The sequence below is a fragment of the Drosophila montana genome, unplaced genomic scaffold (genome assembly GCF_035044405.1).
Source record: "Drosophila montana isolate Dmon_TW-CO22-7 unplaced genomic scaffold, ASM3504440v1 contig_3213_1, whole genome shotgun sequence".
NCBI classification, from domain to species: domain Eukaryota; kingdom Metazoa; phylum Arthropoda; class Insecta; order Diptera; family Drosophilidae; genus Drosophila; species Drosophila montana.
Genome location: NW_026998093.1, coordinates 185,355 through 201,547, shown reverse-complemented (window position 1 = coordinate 201,547; position 16,193 = coordinate 185,355). Strand labels below are relative to the sequence as shown.

The following is a 16,193-nucleotide window of genomic DNA, read 5'->3' as shown; positions in this document are numbered from 1 at the left end:
AAGCCAACTCGTCGGAGCCGTGCCAAGTGCAACGGCGTGTGCGAGGGGCAGACGGGACTTAACAAAAGCGAAGCGGCACAGTAAACATTTTTGTGCAGTTTCGTACAACCCCTACTTTGAATTTCGCACCCTTGTTGGGCATTGTGTTCCACGAATGAAAGTCGCCTTTAGTTTGACAAACTTTTGATGTTTTTTGAAGTAAATAAAAATTCCAGCATATGGCTATTCAACACAAGATTGTCTAAAAATGTTTATTTATTTAAGAGTTTTTGGTGCGCTCACAAATTTATCAAAGCATTGCTTAAATAAAGTTTAATTTAGCTAACGACGTTTGAAGTGTAAATTTAAAAGATACAAATGAATTGTAGTTAATTAATTATATCATTACACAATCTATTTTAATGTGCGCCTAAAAGTATGCAATGCCAAGCTTGCGTGCATTCTGTCAAACGTTATATCATTTATTTAGCCCAGTTAAAAGTTTAAATGGTTTTAAGAGCTTAAACTGGTTTGCGTGATTCAACCAGATTGGAGCTGGGCAACTTTTGGCTTGTCTGCTATATGTCTGAATTGTGGCGATGCTGTTTTTGGGAACACGTGTTTAACTTTGTATGTTGACTGCACTTATGCTAGTTATTATTATAGTCGAGGCTGCCTCGCAGCTCAGTTTCTCATACGCCTGTTTGGCCCGCACCCCCCTTCTTTATGCCTCAACTGGCAGCACCCCTAGCTGGAAGCTCTTTTGTCAGCTCGGTTCAGTTGAGTCGTTTATTCTCAGCCCGCCATTGTTTGATTGTGTGTGTTTCGTGTGTATTTTGTCTGCTGTCTATTGTTTGTTTTCGCTTGCTTAGGCCTGAATTAGCTCATCTCCGTGCCACAAGCGACGCAAGTGGCCGCAGTGTTCTGCACATTATGAAGCAATTCCTTCGACATGTCGCAAAGGCTCAGCAAAGGCAACGCCCATGTGCATATTTGTGCTTTAATCTGTTGGCTTCTGTGACAGCTGGCGATTTCGGCCGCCCTTTAAAGTTGCCCCCAAACACAAATTAACTTTCAGCGCGTTACATAAGTTGCGGGTGCAGCCACCAGCTCAGCTCGCCAGGTGTACTTTATGAAATGAAACATTTTCATTTTCATTTAAAGCCATAAGCTCAGCAGAGAGCAGCGCTTCAGCATGCTGAGCGCCTGTGATTTCAATTTACTTGGATGATCATAAAAACTTTTGCCATTTTGCCCCAAAATAACAACAGGCGGGTGTGGCATACTTTTTGGTTGTGCTGCATCCGGACCGGCTCGTCTGCCTGTCGGAGCATGTTAAATTTATGCGCCTCAGAAACGTTTCGTTTGTTAACTTCTAAAATTGGCTGACAGTTTTGGCCACACTTGCGAACTCAATTTGCCAAGCTTTGAATTTTATTTGATATTTTGAATTTTTGTTAGCTCTGTCACCTTTGCATTCACATTTATCAATCTATCATTTATTGCATGCGACTCGTTATTGTTGGAACGTGCTGTCAAATTGTTATTCCATTGCCAGAAGCGGCCCCTCAAGTGCCTCAAGTGCCAGAGCAAACACAAATCACAAATCATAAATCCCAGAGCATAAAAAGAGAGAAATACGCAAGAGTTTGATTTATGTTCAACTGCTGCAACTTTTATATATGTTGCCACGCATTCGACTTTTCTCTCATTTATTTACTATTTAAATTTCAATTACTCAGCTGCGCCGACCCCCTGCTTTTTGCCATATTGCGAACTTGCTGAATTATTGAAGCGCTGGATTGAAGTCGAGCGTAAAATCCAATCAGTACACATATACCTAGACGACCCATACACATATCGTTAGTCAGCTGCACACGCTCCTAATGCTATGCAATGCCAGTTTTTCTTGAACGTGTACATTGGTGTATATATGGAAAATAAATAAAACGAGGGGTGCTCCAGCAGCCAGAAACAGGTGAAAAAATAAAATGAAGCCGGTTATACACATCTATGAACCAAGGTTTTTGGTATGAACCTTACTTACATTTTTAATAAATTAACTTATTTAATCTTTACAATATCAAAATTGGTTAGTTTTTCATGATTTCAATCCTTTTTGAAATAATATGGAATTGTTCTTTAGTCAGGTGAACCGGCTTAAGGCTCAGCTCATAGCAAAAAAAAAAAATTGATTTCGTGTAGTTTGTGCAGACTTCATGAACAGTGTATTAATTTTGAGAAATTCCAATCTAAAGTTAGTTATTAAAAAATAGTTTTAATTTTTAAGGAAATCATTATCATCATTTTGCCACATTTTCCCCTGACCCCGTAAATAATATTTATTTCAACTGCGCTCTGTGTCATGCGTCACGTCATGAGTCTATTGTGAGTTCTGTTGGATCGTCTTGCGTTTATTTCGTGTGTACGTGGTAAAATGACAAGGTAAACAGTTTCAGTTTCGATTTTATTTTCCGTTTTTCCCAGTAGAGTTCGAATAAAATAAAAATACTTTCCACTTGCTTTTTGTGCTGTGTGCGTGAGATTGCTCATACGCAGTGTGGACCGTAGGCAAACACAGAGTGTGAGTCAGGGCGAGTGAGCGAGAGAGAGATAGAAAGAGAATGAGAAAGATAATGTGCTTGAAGCCGTTGATGAAAACTGGGCGTGAAATGTGCCCAACCTGATGCAAACATTGTACAGTAGCCCCTCCCCTCCCCCAAGGTAGCAATTTACTTCCTCGCCATACCTGCTGCTTCAGTTGAAATAAGGCATGATGTTGTGTTCAGTTTTGCGGTCTTTGTGCTCTCCCACCTTTTCTTGTTCGTTATGGAAGACACGTGATTTCGCTGGGGAGCATTTTAACTTAATTAGGAGCGGTTGAGACATGCAAGGCAGGCACATATGAGATAGGCAGCTAGATAGCCAGGATGGTGATGTTATTCACACTTGGCTGTGGCCTTTTATAAATATATGTATATACGTTAATGCCATTTGGTAGTCGAAAGATCTATGGCCAATTTAAGCCACAATCAATAAGCCGTAATGCATTCATTAATATTAATTTAATCATATTCTTCTGTTTATCTTTCCATGCCCTTGGCGCACAGCCCTTTTGGCCTGGCCATGAGCAACAGCAGCACAGAACCTTTGGCTCGTCAACGCATTCGGATGATGATAAGGAGAACTTGCGGAAAAAGCACGACAAGCACGAAAAACCATCACCGACAACTGGTAAGAGAAAATTACTGTAAATATTTGGCTTTAATATGAAAATTGATACCGAGTCGAGTGCTCGGCTTGTAAGCATAGTTGGGGGTCAAATTATTTGAGCTGCGTTTTACAGTATGGATGAAGAGAGCCGAAGAAATCAGACAAAAGAAAGCAATTAAAACAACAGCCAAACCGGTTGTTGGCGAAGCGGATGATGGCTCAAAGAACTCTACAGACTACCAAATGGAGGCGATGACTTTGGCAAACAGAATGAATGCCTTTAGGGCCAAGCAAAGGTTTAAAGATAAGGAAATTAACATAAGCAAAGAGTTAAAAAAAAGTAAATTTCGAATTCAACAAATCAAAGAGCGCCTAGTGCAATCAAAAAATCAGTACGCGGTGCTTCAAGAGCATGTAAACAAAGCAAATGTGCCCGGGAAAGATGAAAAAGATGAGAAACAAGAAGTTAGCAAAGGTCTTAGCCCTCTCAGTGCAATAGAATTGAGTAAGTATCTGCAGGTAAAGAAAAACAATCTGTTCTGACTTGTTGCGTATTTGTCAAACAGTAAAGCGTAAACAAGAGAGACGTAAGGAAAGATTAAGACATAAACAAATGAATGTGAAAAGATTTAGCAATGTTAAGCATCAGAAAAGGGAATTTGGAAAAGTTACGAAGTTTCCGCAGGTCAACAAACATAAGCAAATCAGAATGAGCATCAAGAGAGTAAAGCATTCACGCAGATCTGATAAGTCGCAAGGTAATTGAAGGCTAGAAAGAAGAGATAGACTCAATTGAGGAAGCATTATAATTTAATAAAAAAAAAAGTGTACAGCTAATATGAAAACCTCTTGAAGTAATTTCGCTGGCTGCTTAGTTGAAAATAAAGATAAAAACATTTTTAACGTTTTTGATTAAAATATGTGCTCTTCTGCAGAATTTCTTCACATATGTATACACTTAGTTAAAAATTGCAGATGCCAATTCTATTGGTACATAAAAAAGAAATTTAGGCTTAGCCTACTTTTAGGCGCCTTTCAATTCGATACCTTTCGACCTATCAACAAGCCTTCTAATTAAATGTTCTAATTGATTGTTTATTACAAATAAATTGTCATAAGTTGTCATTTAGTTACAGATTAGCTAAACTCATACGTTATTTAGGTTTTGCAATTATGGTTGCGCCAACCCCCTCTAAATGACCAAAACAATTGCAACCGCAATGTCAGCTATAATTACAAAATCCGCCCGTTTCGCTGCGGGCGGCATTTTTGCAGCTTTTGGTTTATAAATAAATTATAAATAATCTAGCCGGCAGCTGCCACTGCTCATTATAAATAAATGGTCTATTTATTTGGTCATTGGCTACAAATCTACAAATAAAAGTTGAGCTTGTATTGATTAAAATATTGTTTATATAATATAGTTTTTGGATAATTCTGTTCTCTCTTTCTTTTTGTTGTTTTTTTTGCTTTACCTGTAAAGCTATATAATGCTTATATAATATGCTAGTTATATAGTTTATCTAGATAGTTTATATTTCATATATATTATTTAGCTTAGGCTTATCGTTTACCCAAACCCCAAAAAGTCGTTGCTTGGTTTCCATTGAGCATTGTCCTACATCCTATCGTCCAGGCTGTCATAGAGGTCGCCATCTGTCTGCCGTTTATCCATTGAGTGCTCTGTCTGATCTGTCTGTTCCGCCTGCTCCTGTTGCTGACGCTCTAGCTCTTTGGCTGGATCGTACACCTCAAATTCCTCGAACTCGATTTCATCGTATTTGCGACGCTCGTAGATGCTTCTATCATTGGCCACATAGTGTCGCACCACGGTCTTGTCCACAATGGACGCACTGCTGCTGGCATTGCTCAGACGACGCTCCTGGCTCCCAGCCGTCGCCGCCACTGGCACCGTCTGATGAATCTCGACTGGGACAATGATTTGCTCACGAGCCATGATTTCCGGCTTTTTGACAATTTTTGGCAATGTTTGCTGCTCATCCAGCGCATTCAATTGCTTGCCCAATTTCTGGGCTTGTGATTGCCGCTGATTGGCAATGGGCGTGCCTTGGTTGACAAGCGTCTTTTCCGCCTGAGGCGGCTGCTGTTTGGCCAGCGTATAGGCCAGATCCACATTTTTATTGCGACATACTTTGCTGTTATTGCCGGGCTTATCAGTGCTGCTGCCACGCCCCGCACTTAAGTCAAGGCGTATGTTCATGGCCTGGCTCTGATAAGTCGTTCCGTTTCCATTCTGCTTATCGTACACATCTTGGCTTTCACTATGCTCCTGCGTCGACGTCGACGCCTCCCTCAGCACATTGATGTGATTATTTACTGTCACTTGTCGGCGAGCTGTCGCCTCCTGGAGCTGTGCCGTCTTGGCAGCGGTGCTTTGACTGTTAATGGTCAGATTGCCATCACCCGGTGGCTGGTTGCACTCAAAATGATGAACCATTTTGCGCACCACCTCAGTGTCCGTCAGCATGGAGTCGCATTCGTCGGCGCCCGCCAGCTCCAGGCGGCTGCTGCAGCTATTGGACTTGACCAGCTTGAATTTAATGCCTGCCAAAAAGACAATGATGAACTGCAGCTCAGATAGTGACATGCAACACGAACGCTTACCCTGATAGGAGTCCGGTTGCTGCTGCTCCGGCTCGTGCTTACAGCTCTCACTGGGTGGACACACATGGCACGTCTCGATTTGACGCACTCGAGAGCGTGTGCCACTGCCCGAATTTCCATCAATCAGCTGCGGATTTATCTGCACTGTTGTCGTTGGCGGCGTCTGCCGTTCCAGTACCCTCCCTCCATAGTAGGTAACTGTGGAGCCGCATTCGCGTATTTTGGCCAGCACGTCCTGTTGTTGAGAAAGTGAAAGAGAGTGGAGGAGAGTGGGTTGGGATTGAGTTAAGTATTGGGCTTGGCCAAGACAGCTTAATGTGCTGCCATCAAAGCCTAATAATCCATCAAGCTGCACGCAGCCAGACACTGGACATCTCATACTTACATTGCTCACATAATATGACTCGCACATGTCCGTCTCCACATCGTCGTTGTCGTCCTCATTATCATCATGATTATCATCCTCTGGCTCCTGCGTGTGCGCCTCCAGCTGTGCCTGTCCCACATTCTGCTCATAAATTTGCCGGTAACGCGAATCACCAGCTCCAGCACCGCCCACGCACCAGGTGCGCCGACTGGCCAGCTTGGCTCTGGCCTTGGCATTCGCCGCATTGCTATTGTGTCGCCGCACCACATCTAGAACGTGCACACCCTTGCAGGCAAGCACTGGCGATTCCTTTGACATGGTCTCTGTCTGATTATGACACTCGCCGCAGGGCGATGACAAATCACCGCTGGATATGCCGCTCGATAGGCTCGCATTGTCCCAGTGCTTAACTTTGTGCTCCTCCAACAGCTCCATGCCCTTGGGCTGCTCTTCGGCTACGACAGTGCCTGCCGAGCTGCCGCCATAGCTTGTGTCGATGGTCAGATAGCGATAGCCACGTGCCCGGCGGCTCTTCGGACTTAGTTGGCAAGCGGAGCCGCCAAACTTTTGCTGAGACTGCACCAGTATGCCCTGACCGGGGGTGGGCATCACGTTCTGCTCGAAGAAGCGACGCACATTTCGCACCGTGTCCGGATCGGGTAACTCTTCCTCGTAGAGTTCCCTGTTGACCCTAACGGGCTGATAGAAAAAGTGTCTCTTGGCGCCCGCGCCGCCCACCTGGCGCTGTCTCGTTTTCTTGGGCGCAGTCGTCTGCTGTGTGCTTGCCAGCCTGGCAGGCTTGGGTGGTGCTTTCTGCGCTGCACCCACTGTTAAGGGTCGCTCGATTTTGGTTCTAACCGGCTCCACAATGACCACATTATTGTTGCTCAGTAGCTCCTGAAAACTGTAATCCTGCAGGTATTGTATGAGTCCATCAAACTGCGCCTCCTTCTTGTTGCGCGCGGTCAGTATATTGCTCCGAATGAGCTGCTGAGACTTGAGCACCTTGTAGCGTATGTGATCGAACTGTGCCGCATCCTCATCATCCTCGCCATGCAACTCCTGCGGTGCGGCACTCACAATCGTTGCCTTCTGTGCGCCATCGCCCAGCTCCACAATCTCAATGGAGGGCGGCATGATGCTGCAGTAGTCCGCACTGCTGCCGCCATTTGGAGGTTTCTCATTCTCCGGCGTCACCTTGTCGCCCAGCTGGAAATGCAGCCGTGAGCTGAGCTCCTTCTCGGCCTCTGCATTGGCTGGCTCATTGCCTGCCGCCAGCTTGTTCCAGTAGCATTTCACTGCGTCCACTTTTTGCAGATATTCGGTGGCTACTTCGCCGCCGCCATTGCTGACATTGCTGGCAATGCTGCGGGCGCTGCTGCGTCGCCGCAGGCTGCCCGCTCCATTGCCGCTGCTGCTGCTGTCCACAACATGCAAAATCTGCGGTCGTGACATTTTCTGTCGTCCAAATGAATCGCTGCTGGCCGTTGACAGTACCTTAATGGGCCGTGCCTTGTAAATGGCTGCACCGGCGCTGAGCACTCGACGTTCCGGCGGTTTGCCACCCGCTGAGCTGCTGGAGCGTCGCAACGAAGGCTGGGAATTCGAGTGCACTAAAGTTGTAGTTGCTGTCGTCGCTGTTTGGCTGCTGTTGACGGCTGTGGTTGAATTGGCTTGCTCCTCTTGAATCGCTTCCGTTTGGATAACGTTGTTTTGCGCGTCGGTGACAATGATGCGAAACGATTGTGGCTGTTCCTGGGACTTATCCACTGGCTGCTCTTTGGCGCGCTGCCTGATCTCCTGGGCGCGTCGCTCGATTAGCTTGCTAAAATTGGCCACCTCAATGACAGGCGCCTCCTTTGGCTGCTCCAGGTGTGCTAGGGACACTGATAGGTTATCGTTATCGTTTTCGCTCTCGTTATCTATATAGTGCTCGTTAAACTCGTCCTCTGTTATGGGCGGCGGTGGTGGTGGCAGTGGTTCCTCTTCCGCTTCCACACCCTGCTCAACATCGACTACCGTCTCAATTGGTGCGGGTAATTCCTGTTTTAAAGTTTCCTCTTTATCCACTTGACTCTGCTCTGGCTCTGCTGCAACCGCTATCTCTACCTCTACCGCTGCTGGGTCCTGCCTTGTTTCCTTTTCCGCTACGTGAGTAGACTCTTCCTTTTCGCGTTGCCTTTCGCGCTCCTCGTATTCCTTTTGCCTGGCCTTCTGATGAGCACGTCCGAACCGCCTTATGGAGTCGTAGGTCTCAGCTCGTGTTACCTGGCCGCTGTCGCCTCCGGCTTTTTGTCGCTTGGATTCCTTGCGCTGCTGTTGCCGTTGCAGATTGTAGGATGTCCGTAGCTCCTTGTCAATGTTCTCGCACACTTTAAGGCTAACGCCAATATTTACATCCGGTAAACTGTGATACTGGTTCTCAGTGAGATTCGATTTGTGCGTCGTCCTCACCACAAAGGTGTCAGTTGCCTGACGCTTAAGTTCCGGTGGCGCTGGTTGCTTTAGTTCCTCCTGCTTCAGTTTTCGTTTCTCGACCACACTCAGAATCCTGGGCTTGCTGGCTGCACTGGAGGTGAGGCCCACATTAATGGTGCTGCCGGGAGTCTGTTCTACTTTAAGAACTTGTGTGAAAATCTTTGCCTCAACCTTAGCGTTGGTCAGCTGGGGTTGTCCCTTCTCTTGCTCCCGATCTTCTTCCTTCTTGTGTTGCTTGGGTTGCGGCTCGTATACTGTATCCTCTATGGAAATGTGCAGCAGGCTGCGTGATTCCAACTCTCCGCTCTCCAGGCAGCTTGTGAACGTGCGCTGCTCAAAGGACTCGCAGCTCTCGCCAATCAGTGTGCACTCGGAACTGTCCTCGGAGGACAAATAAACCGAATCGTAGGCAATGAGCTTTTCCAGCTGTTCACTGTGTCCACGCTTCAAAGTGCCATCGCTGTCGCTGGCTGCTGTCTCAGTAGGCGTGGTTAGGCTCTCCTCGGCTCCAGTCGAGTCCTCCTCGCCGTGCTCCTCCTCGCTGCTCTCGAAGCGCGTGCGTGTCGTTGTCGTTAAGCTGATTAGCTCGTAGCTCTCTTCTACGTCTACGGAATCGCACTGCTGGAAGATTTGCTCAATGTGCGACAGATCGTATTCCTGCTCGGAAAGTGACGGGCTGTCCGTTTGATCGTCCGAATTGCTGGTTGTGGTCTCTGGGAAGACGCTGCTCTGGCTGTGCTCCGGACAGGACTCGCCGCCCAGATCAATGTGCCGCTGCTGCTGTTGCTGATGCTGTTGCGGTTGCTGCTGCTGTTGAAGACAGTGATGATGTGCCCTGTGCTGTTGTTGCTGTCTTCGCGATTGATAGATGCGTGGCCTTTCGGTCAGCAGAGTGACCGCCTTTTCGAGTGCCTCAAACTCCAGAGAGGACGGCTGCTGCTGCTCCGAGTGGCTCTGATGCAGCGAGTTCTTGAAATAGTCCGAATTTAAGCTCTCCAAGTCACTTTTGTCGTTGTGCCACGGATGCAGTTGCTCGCTCAGGCCCAATGCCAAGGCGTCCAAGCGTTTGAGATTGTCGTAGTAGACGTCAAAGTCGCGGGCGTCGCGCTGATGTCGCTGCCGCTGTGGGCAATGATGATGTGTATGTTGCAGCTGCTGCTGCTGCTGTTGTTGCTGTTGCTGTTGTTGCTGTTGCTGTTGCTGCTGCTGTTGTTGCTGTTGCTGCTTCAGCAACTGTTGCTGCTGCTGCTGATGCGAATCGCAAGTGGTTGCGCTGCTTGTGTTGCTCTGTGCGTCCTCTGCCTCAGCCGCTGGCTGTTCACTCGCCGAGTCTTGCTGCTGTTTGTTGTGCAGTCTGTTTATGGGGAGGAGGGGGCGTTAAAATAGGAATGGAGATTATAATGATGCTATTGTTTTGCATTTGTCGGTTGTTATCAAAAGTAAATTACAACCAAGTTCAACAACAATTGTCTGTGGCCTTGTTTGGGCATTGAGACACAGTTGCCAGCCAAACAATTACATTGACATTGGCCGCAGCTGTGCACGCAATCAATAGCACAAACCATGTGATTTATCATCAGTCAGTCAAATAAACAACCTAATGGCGAATACTGTAGTGTACTTTTACTACGCTATTTCCAATGGAAAGCTACTGCCGCAGGATAACACTGAAACGAGGGTTGCGTTCAGTCCAAAGCGCTTGCTGCTTTATTTAAACAAAGTTCCCGGCAACCTAAGCTAAACAAATTATTTGAATGGTTCTAGATTTTTATCACAGCTGAACTGAGCTCGCCGTCAAACCGATTGATGCATGTCATGCCCCCAACTAATCTTTTATTACAGCACATTTGGCATATGCTTTGTACTTTACGTGCTCAACCTTCGCTCTAAGCTATGCCCCGCCCCGGCGCAACACTTTGCCCCCCTGTCAGCGCCCAGCTCAGTTTACAGCTCACGTTGCACTTAGCCGCTTGTTTACTCAGCCACTTGACGCGACGATTTGCGGCAAATTAAATGAAAGCCGAGGGCAAAGCTGCGACTGGGACTGTAACTGGGACTGTCATGAGGACAGGAAGTCAGCAGTAGCAGCAGTAGTCGCAGCTGTCATTGTCAGGACGCGTATGAGCAATAATGGCAGCGCTTGGAGTCCTGACTGAAAGCATCTGACAGCGTCATAAATCAGACAAGGATGCGCACAATAAAATGCCAAGCTCCCTGCTGCATCTCCGGCTGCAGCTGCTCGAAGAGCAACTTTGAGCTTGACGCCAAGGGAACTGAAACTTGATTTGAGCACACTTTTTAGCACAATTAACACAATTGGTTATGCAATAGTTTTGCGGTTTTGTAAAACACAAAACCGCATCCACTAAGCAGTGCACATAAATTGCTGTACAGCTTTTAGTGGCGGCACGCAAAGTGCAACCGCAGGCATACAACAATAACAAAAAGAAACTATTACAGCTGCCTATCAGAAGTTGACCGCACAAAACAATTGTCTTGCCAAAAATGAAATTGCGCCAACCTGTTGAGCGGGCCGCGAACGTCGCGTAACAACTGAAAAGATGCTCAGCGAAATGTGTCTTAGCTGCGGCTTACGTGGCGTATGCGTGTTGTGCTGCCAGCTATACACTAGCCAGCACAATAATTGAGCATCATTATGCAGTATAATTATGAGCTGCTTCTATTATAGATTTTGGCATAACTAATTAAGCTGTCATGGGCTGCAGTTCACACGTGCCAGTTAACTGGGAGAATATATATTTATAAATTGAGAAATATTTGTGTAAATATGCAAACTATTTTTGTAATATTTTATAAAGGTCATTTATCAGAACAAGCTAAAAAAATTTGATGACTTAGAGAGAGTAGTTTATAAAAAATATGCTATAAAATATTAACAAGTGATTTCTAAGATCTGCTTATGAGTGTATATAACCTTCCATAAAAGCCTTCCCCACGTCCATTTTTATTGGTATTTCAAATATCGTATTTCTTTCCTTTGGTAATCCCCCTGTTCTTTGTTGTCCAGTGTGTTTGTGAGTCACTTACCTTGGCGATTCGCGGAAAAAACCGCGATTAACTAGACGCGCACGCGGTATTAGCTGCGATCGCCGGCGACTGCTGTTTGCGGAGCCAATTTGCAGATCGCTAAACGTCTCCTCACGTATCACGGCCAAGCTGCGCGATCTTCGCAAGCTGCACGACTCGCTGCCAAAGTCAAGGAATGTGGCCGTAACAGTAGCTTCGGCTGTGCCCGCCGCCGTTGTGCCAGCTGGTGAGGCAACTACTGGCTCTGTGGCAGTGGGTGACGGTGCGGCTTGCTCAAAGTTATCATTAACTGAAAGCAATTCAATTTCGTGTCATGCTTCAGTGCATCAAACTGAAGGCTGGCAACTCGGCCAACTCACCCGCGTAGTTGTCGACCTGCTCAAGCGGCGCTTCCGCATCGAAATGCCAATAGAACTCGGCTATGTCCAAGGCGTTCTCCTCACGCTCCAGCTGAGTGTAGTCCAAAGAGCGAGCGTTCCTCAGCTGGCCCTGTCCGGCGGACTGGCCGCTTGCTGTTGCAATGCCCACGCGGCACTGCGTCCAATGTGGCTGCGCGTGTGGCGTCAGCGGCGGCTGTGGATGATGCGGGTGGTGCGTCTGATGGTGCAGCTGCCTGTGCCTGTGATCTATGCCAGCGCCAGCTGCGCCATGGCAGCTGGTGGCCAAATCGAGATGCGAAACGGATTTGTGTGTGTGTCGCCAACCGGCGGCGCGCAGCTGCGGACAGCGTGGATCGTGTGTGGTTTGCTGATGGTGGTGCGTGTAATGCTGCTGATAATGATTGCCGCTGGTATCTTCCAGGCGCACGCGATCCACGTAATTATGCTGATAGCTGTAGCTGTCTTTGCTGCTGCGTGGTAAAGAGAAATCAGAGGTTTAGTAGAGAGTCTAGAGGGTGTCAATAGAAGAATTTGTATTCAATTTCTCTTTAAATTCGATTGCTTGGGCCTTGACCTAGGCTAAAGTTACTTAAAATATTTTCACTTTCAATGTCCACAAGTTCAGACAAATTTGCTGTTGGCTAACTTCTTTCTTCTATTATATAAGGCAAGGTTTATAAAACGTTTCACCCTCAAGAAGCACAGTTAAGCTTCCTATTTAGCAAGTAGTGCGCCCTGACCCCTAAGTGAATTAAGCCTAAATGCCTAGGCCGATAAACGTAAATTGCATGCATTTATTTGTGTACTCCTACACACACACACACGTACACACTCCCACATGGACATATGTACACACACGTTAAGCACTCACATAGGAGTCAAACTATTTTACGAATCAGCAGAAACTGGGGCAGAGGCAGGCGCAGAGACAAGCAAAGCAGAAACACTTTGCTCATCGAAGCATTTAAACCAAGCAATTGCTTATTGCCTTTTGCCTGCTTCTCCCTTCAGCTTTTGCCTAGATTTCCCTCCTCTCTGGTTTTTCCTGCAGCTTTATTTCGACTTAAAAGGTTGACTCTGTCCCCCTGCCATGCAGTCGCTGTTAAATGAAGCGTGGAATCTGCGGCAGCATCGGGGCAACCGTTGCGACAATTGCTCTGTTTTTGTAATGCTTGAATGTGAGGGTGTCGGGGTGACATTGTAGGTAAAAACCAAAGGTATTTGCCATTTGAAAATGTTGGAAAGCTGCTGAGTCGTATTGCATGATTGATTGCATGGCTTGATTGGACGTTTGCTTAACTATGAACTGCGAAATTGAAAGCCTCAAGCTTGAAGTCCTACTAAGCATAATCGTGCGTCCAAAGTATTAATAAAAACCGAGAAATTAAAGCTAAAACTATACAACTTCCTTTTAATATTGGCTTCTCACAATTGCAACAAAAATGCATACTTTCATTACAATGTCATAATGTTATATAACCTTCCTAAAGAGCAATCGTTTTTCTTGCTGTTGAGAAGCTTTTCTTACAGTCCTGCAATTTGGCTTCAGTGCCAAACAGCTTTTCACTCATTTGCATTAAAAGAGATATTTGCAATAAAAACAATCTAAATTGGCATTCACCTACTCAAGTGCTGAGAACCATCTAATCTCCATTATTTACTTTACTTTTACCTGCATATATAAAATAAATACTTTGAGAAATAGCAACGTTTGCGTTTATGCAACATTTGAATAGTATGTTAATTGCCGGAGCCCACAAAAGTTTAGTTGCCCTGACCTTAATGCCTCAACTGGCAGCTAGTCGAAAAAGCCCAGTAGTAGGTTGATAGATGCAGGAGAATGGGTATGAGGACATAAGAGGATGCTGCCAACTTTGGCGGCGCCCATTACAATTGCAAATGTTGCCATCTAATGCTTAACTATGCGAATGCCAACGTCAGGATTCTAGGGCGCCATTCTGGCGGCGCCTGCTGTTGCCTGTCTGGGTGAAAATGTTGCTGCTGCTGCGGCTGCTACTGCATCAACTACTGTTGTCCTTGTTTTATGCTAGACTCTCACATTTTACGAGTACTCGTGAGAATGAAAGACGCAGACGCCTGGCTAAAGTTTATGAAGCGGCCCCACAAATAGACCAGCAGCTGCTTGGCGCTCGACTCCACGATGACCTATATGAAAAACTAACATATGTGCTTTAATGTGCATACGTACATATGTTGCCACACAGACAATTAGCATAGAAAGTGAGTCTACTCTGACTTTAACTTCTTTGTATTTTAAAAGAAGAAGCTCTGTCTCGTGAATTTGCTTTGTTGGAATTCCTTCTGAGTACTGGGTATTAGAATAGCTTAGCACATGCACCCAACCTGAATTGCCTTGGCTTTACATATCATCTGGCGGTGCATGTGGAGCAGCAATAAGGTGGCAGGTGGCTGGTGGCTGGTGGTTGGTGGCAGAGGGCAGGGGGCAGGGGTCGGAGCATGGGCTAATGTACATATTGTCTTTGGTTTTGTAAGAACTTTGTGTCGCGCTTTTGTTTTGTAATTCAATTAAAAGTTAATTAGGTGACTGTCATTAGCGTTGCCAACCCACACAGTGCCCCGTCCATTTGTAGACTGTTTCACTCTTGGCAAAGTCTTGACAGTTTTGCATGCCATTTTTTTTTTTTGTGCTCTTTGCGTGTTTTCGCCAGCGTTTATATGTTTATCTTCTGATCTTGTGCAGCTTTTACCTTGAAGAAAATTCTGTTAATTTGTTCATTTCTTTTTTTTTTGCTTTTAAGTTTAATACCCTGTTTGCGTAAAGTAGGCTAATAAATGATAAATGATAGACATAGCAGGCATTTAATTTACCAAATTATATACTATCATTGGGCTATCAAGCGGTTGTTGTTTATCTCACAAAGAGATACAAGATATTTACAGAAAGCTTTAGAATGACTGTTTGGTTATCTCAGACGGGACACAGGGTATCTTCTAGCCGATCAGTCACGTCTAGAACCATTTGTATTTGCGTTATTGCAATTTTGCATCTTTAATATCTTCTTTATAGTGTTCTTTGCACTGTTTGCCAGGGGCTTTCAGTTTAATTGCTTTCGAATACAACAACAGCGCGTATACGTATTTTTCAACATTTGCGTACATGTGTGTACATGTCTCGTTTTTTTTTTTCATAGATATACTATGTAAAGAGCGCGTTAATTACTTTTTATGCCATTTTATGATTGCCGTTGTCAGCATTTTAAGTATTTAGCAGCAATTTTATCACAAATTTAATTCGGTCTCAAGTCACGTGTTCGTTTTTAGTAGCATTTTATATGCGATATAACTTATTTGAGACGTGTGCGGCATACTCTCATCATTTTTTGCACGTTTAAAAAAAGGTTTCCGGATTTTTTTTCTATTTTCAATGGAAATTTTGCAAAAAAAAAATGGAGGAAAAAATGTTGGAAAAGAATATATTCAAATTTGCAAACGACAGCGGCATGTAATTAAAACGTCATAATTTATGCTGAACACAGCAGTAAAAAATTGTTGAAAAATTAAAAAACAAACATGAAAATCAATAACTTAATTAAATGAGAGAAATGTAAACTGTTTATGCCATTCAAAAACTGCCTTAATAAAAACTCTGCATAAAACCACGCGAGTTATTGCTCATTACTGAAAAAGCAGCTAATTTAATTATATGCAAGAGTAAGCTACACAAAAAAATGTACACATGGAAATATAAAAACAAAAAAAAAGATATTCGCGAAAAAGTTTCGTGCCAAAATGAAAACGGGCAACTCGCATGACAGCTTCAAATTAATTAACACAGAAAACTATTGGGCGAATAAAAAAAAAAGAGCAGAAAACAATAAGCAACTGCTAACAATTTACATGAAAAGCACCAACAATAAACGAAGCATAAACTCGAAAAATATAAAAAAAAAAATAGAAAAAAGAACCGTAAAAAAAGATGTATTGCAATGGCGCTTTTCACACAGCATATTTTATAATTGCACAACTAGAATAAATACAACAAAAACAAATATTATAGAAAAAGAAGAGGCAAAACTAAACTCGCACACTTGAACAATCAGAGCATACACAGATTGAAGAGC

General features: G+C 44.8%; 2 protein-coding genes across 6 annotated transcripts in view; one reads left to right on the top strand and one right to left on the bottom strand.

Annotated features, from left to right (window-relative positions):
• Positions 1-16,193, top strand: part of MCU (mitochondrial calcium uniporter) — a 43,643-nt gene that overhangs the window by 8,921 nt on the left and 18,529 nt on the right. The window contains exons 2-4 of one of the 5 annotated variants that reach the window (XM_064688471.1): positions 3,090-3,213; positions 3,326-3,697; positions 3,759-4,112. In XM_064688471.1, coding sequence (XP_064544541.1) covers positions 3,090-3,213; positions 3,326-3,697; positions 3,759-3,958 — 696 coding nt within the window. In that variant the 3' untranslated portion in view covers positions 3,959-4,112. Of the gene's footprint in view, positions 1-3,089; positions 3,214-3,325; positions 3,698-3,758; positions 4,113-16,193 lie in introns of those variants that run through there. The other 4 variants (XM_064688467.1, XM_064688465.1, XM_064688470.1 and 1 more) reach the window with 4 other exon arrangements.
• jv (javelin) lies at positions 4,522-14,584 on the bottom strand. The gene is made up of 6 exons (XM_064688520.1): positions 14,475-14,584; positions 12,070-12,560; positions 11,711-11,999; positions 6,203-10,016; positions 5,818-6,052; positions 4,522-5,757 (listed from the first exon to the last, which is right to left on the bottom strand). Exons 1-6 carry the CDS (start codon positions 14,582-14,584, stop codon positions 4,811-4,813), a joined length of 5,886 nt encoding a protein of 1,961 aa, XP_064544590.1. The 3' UTR covers positions 4,522-4,810.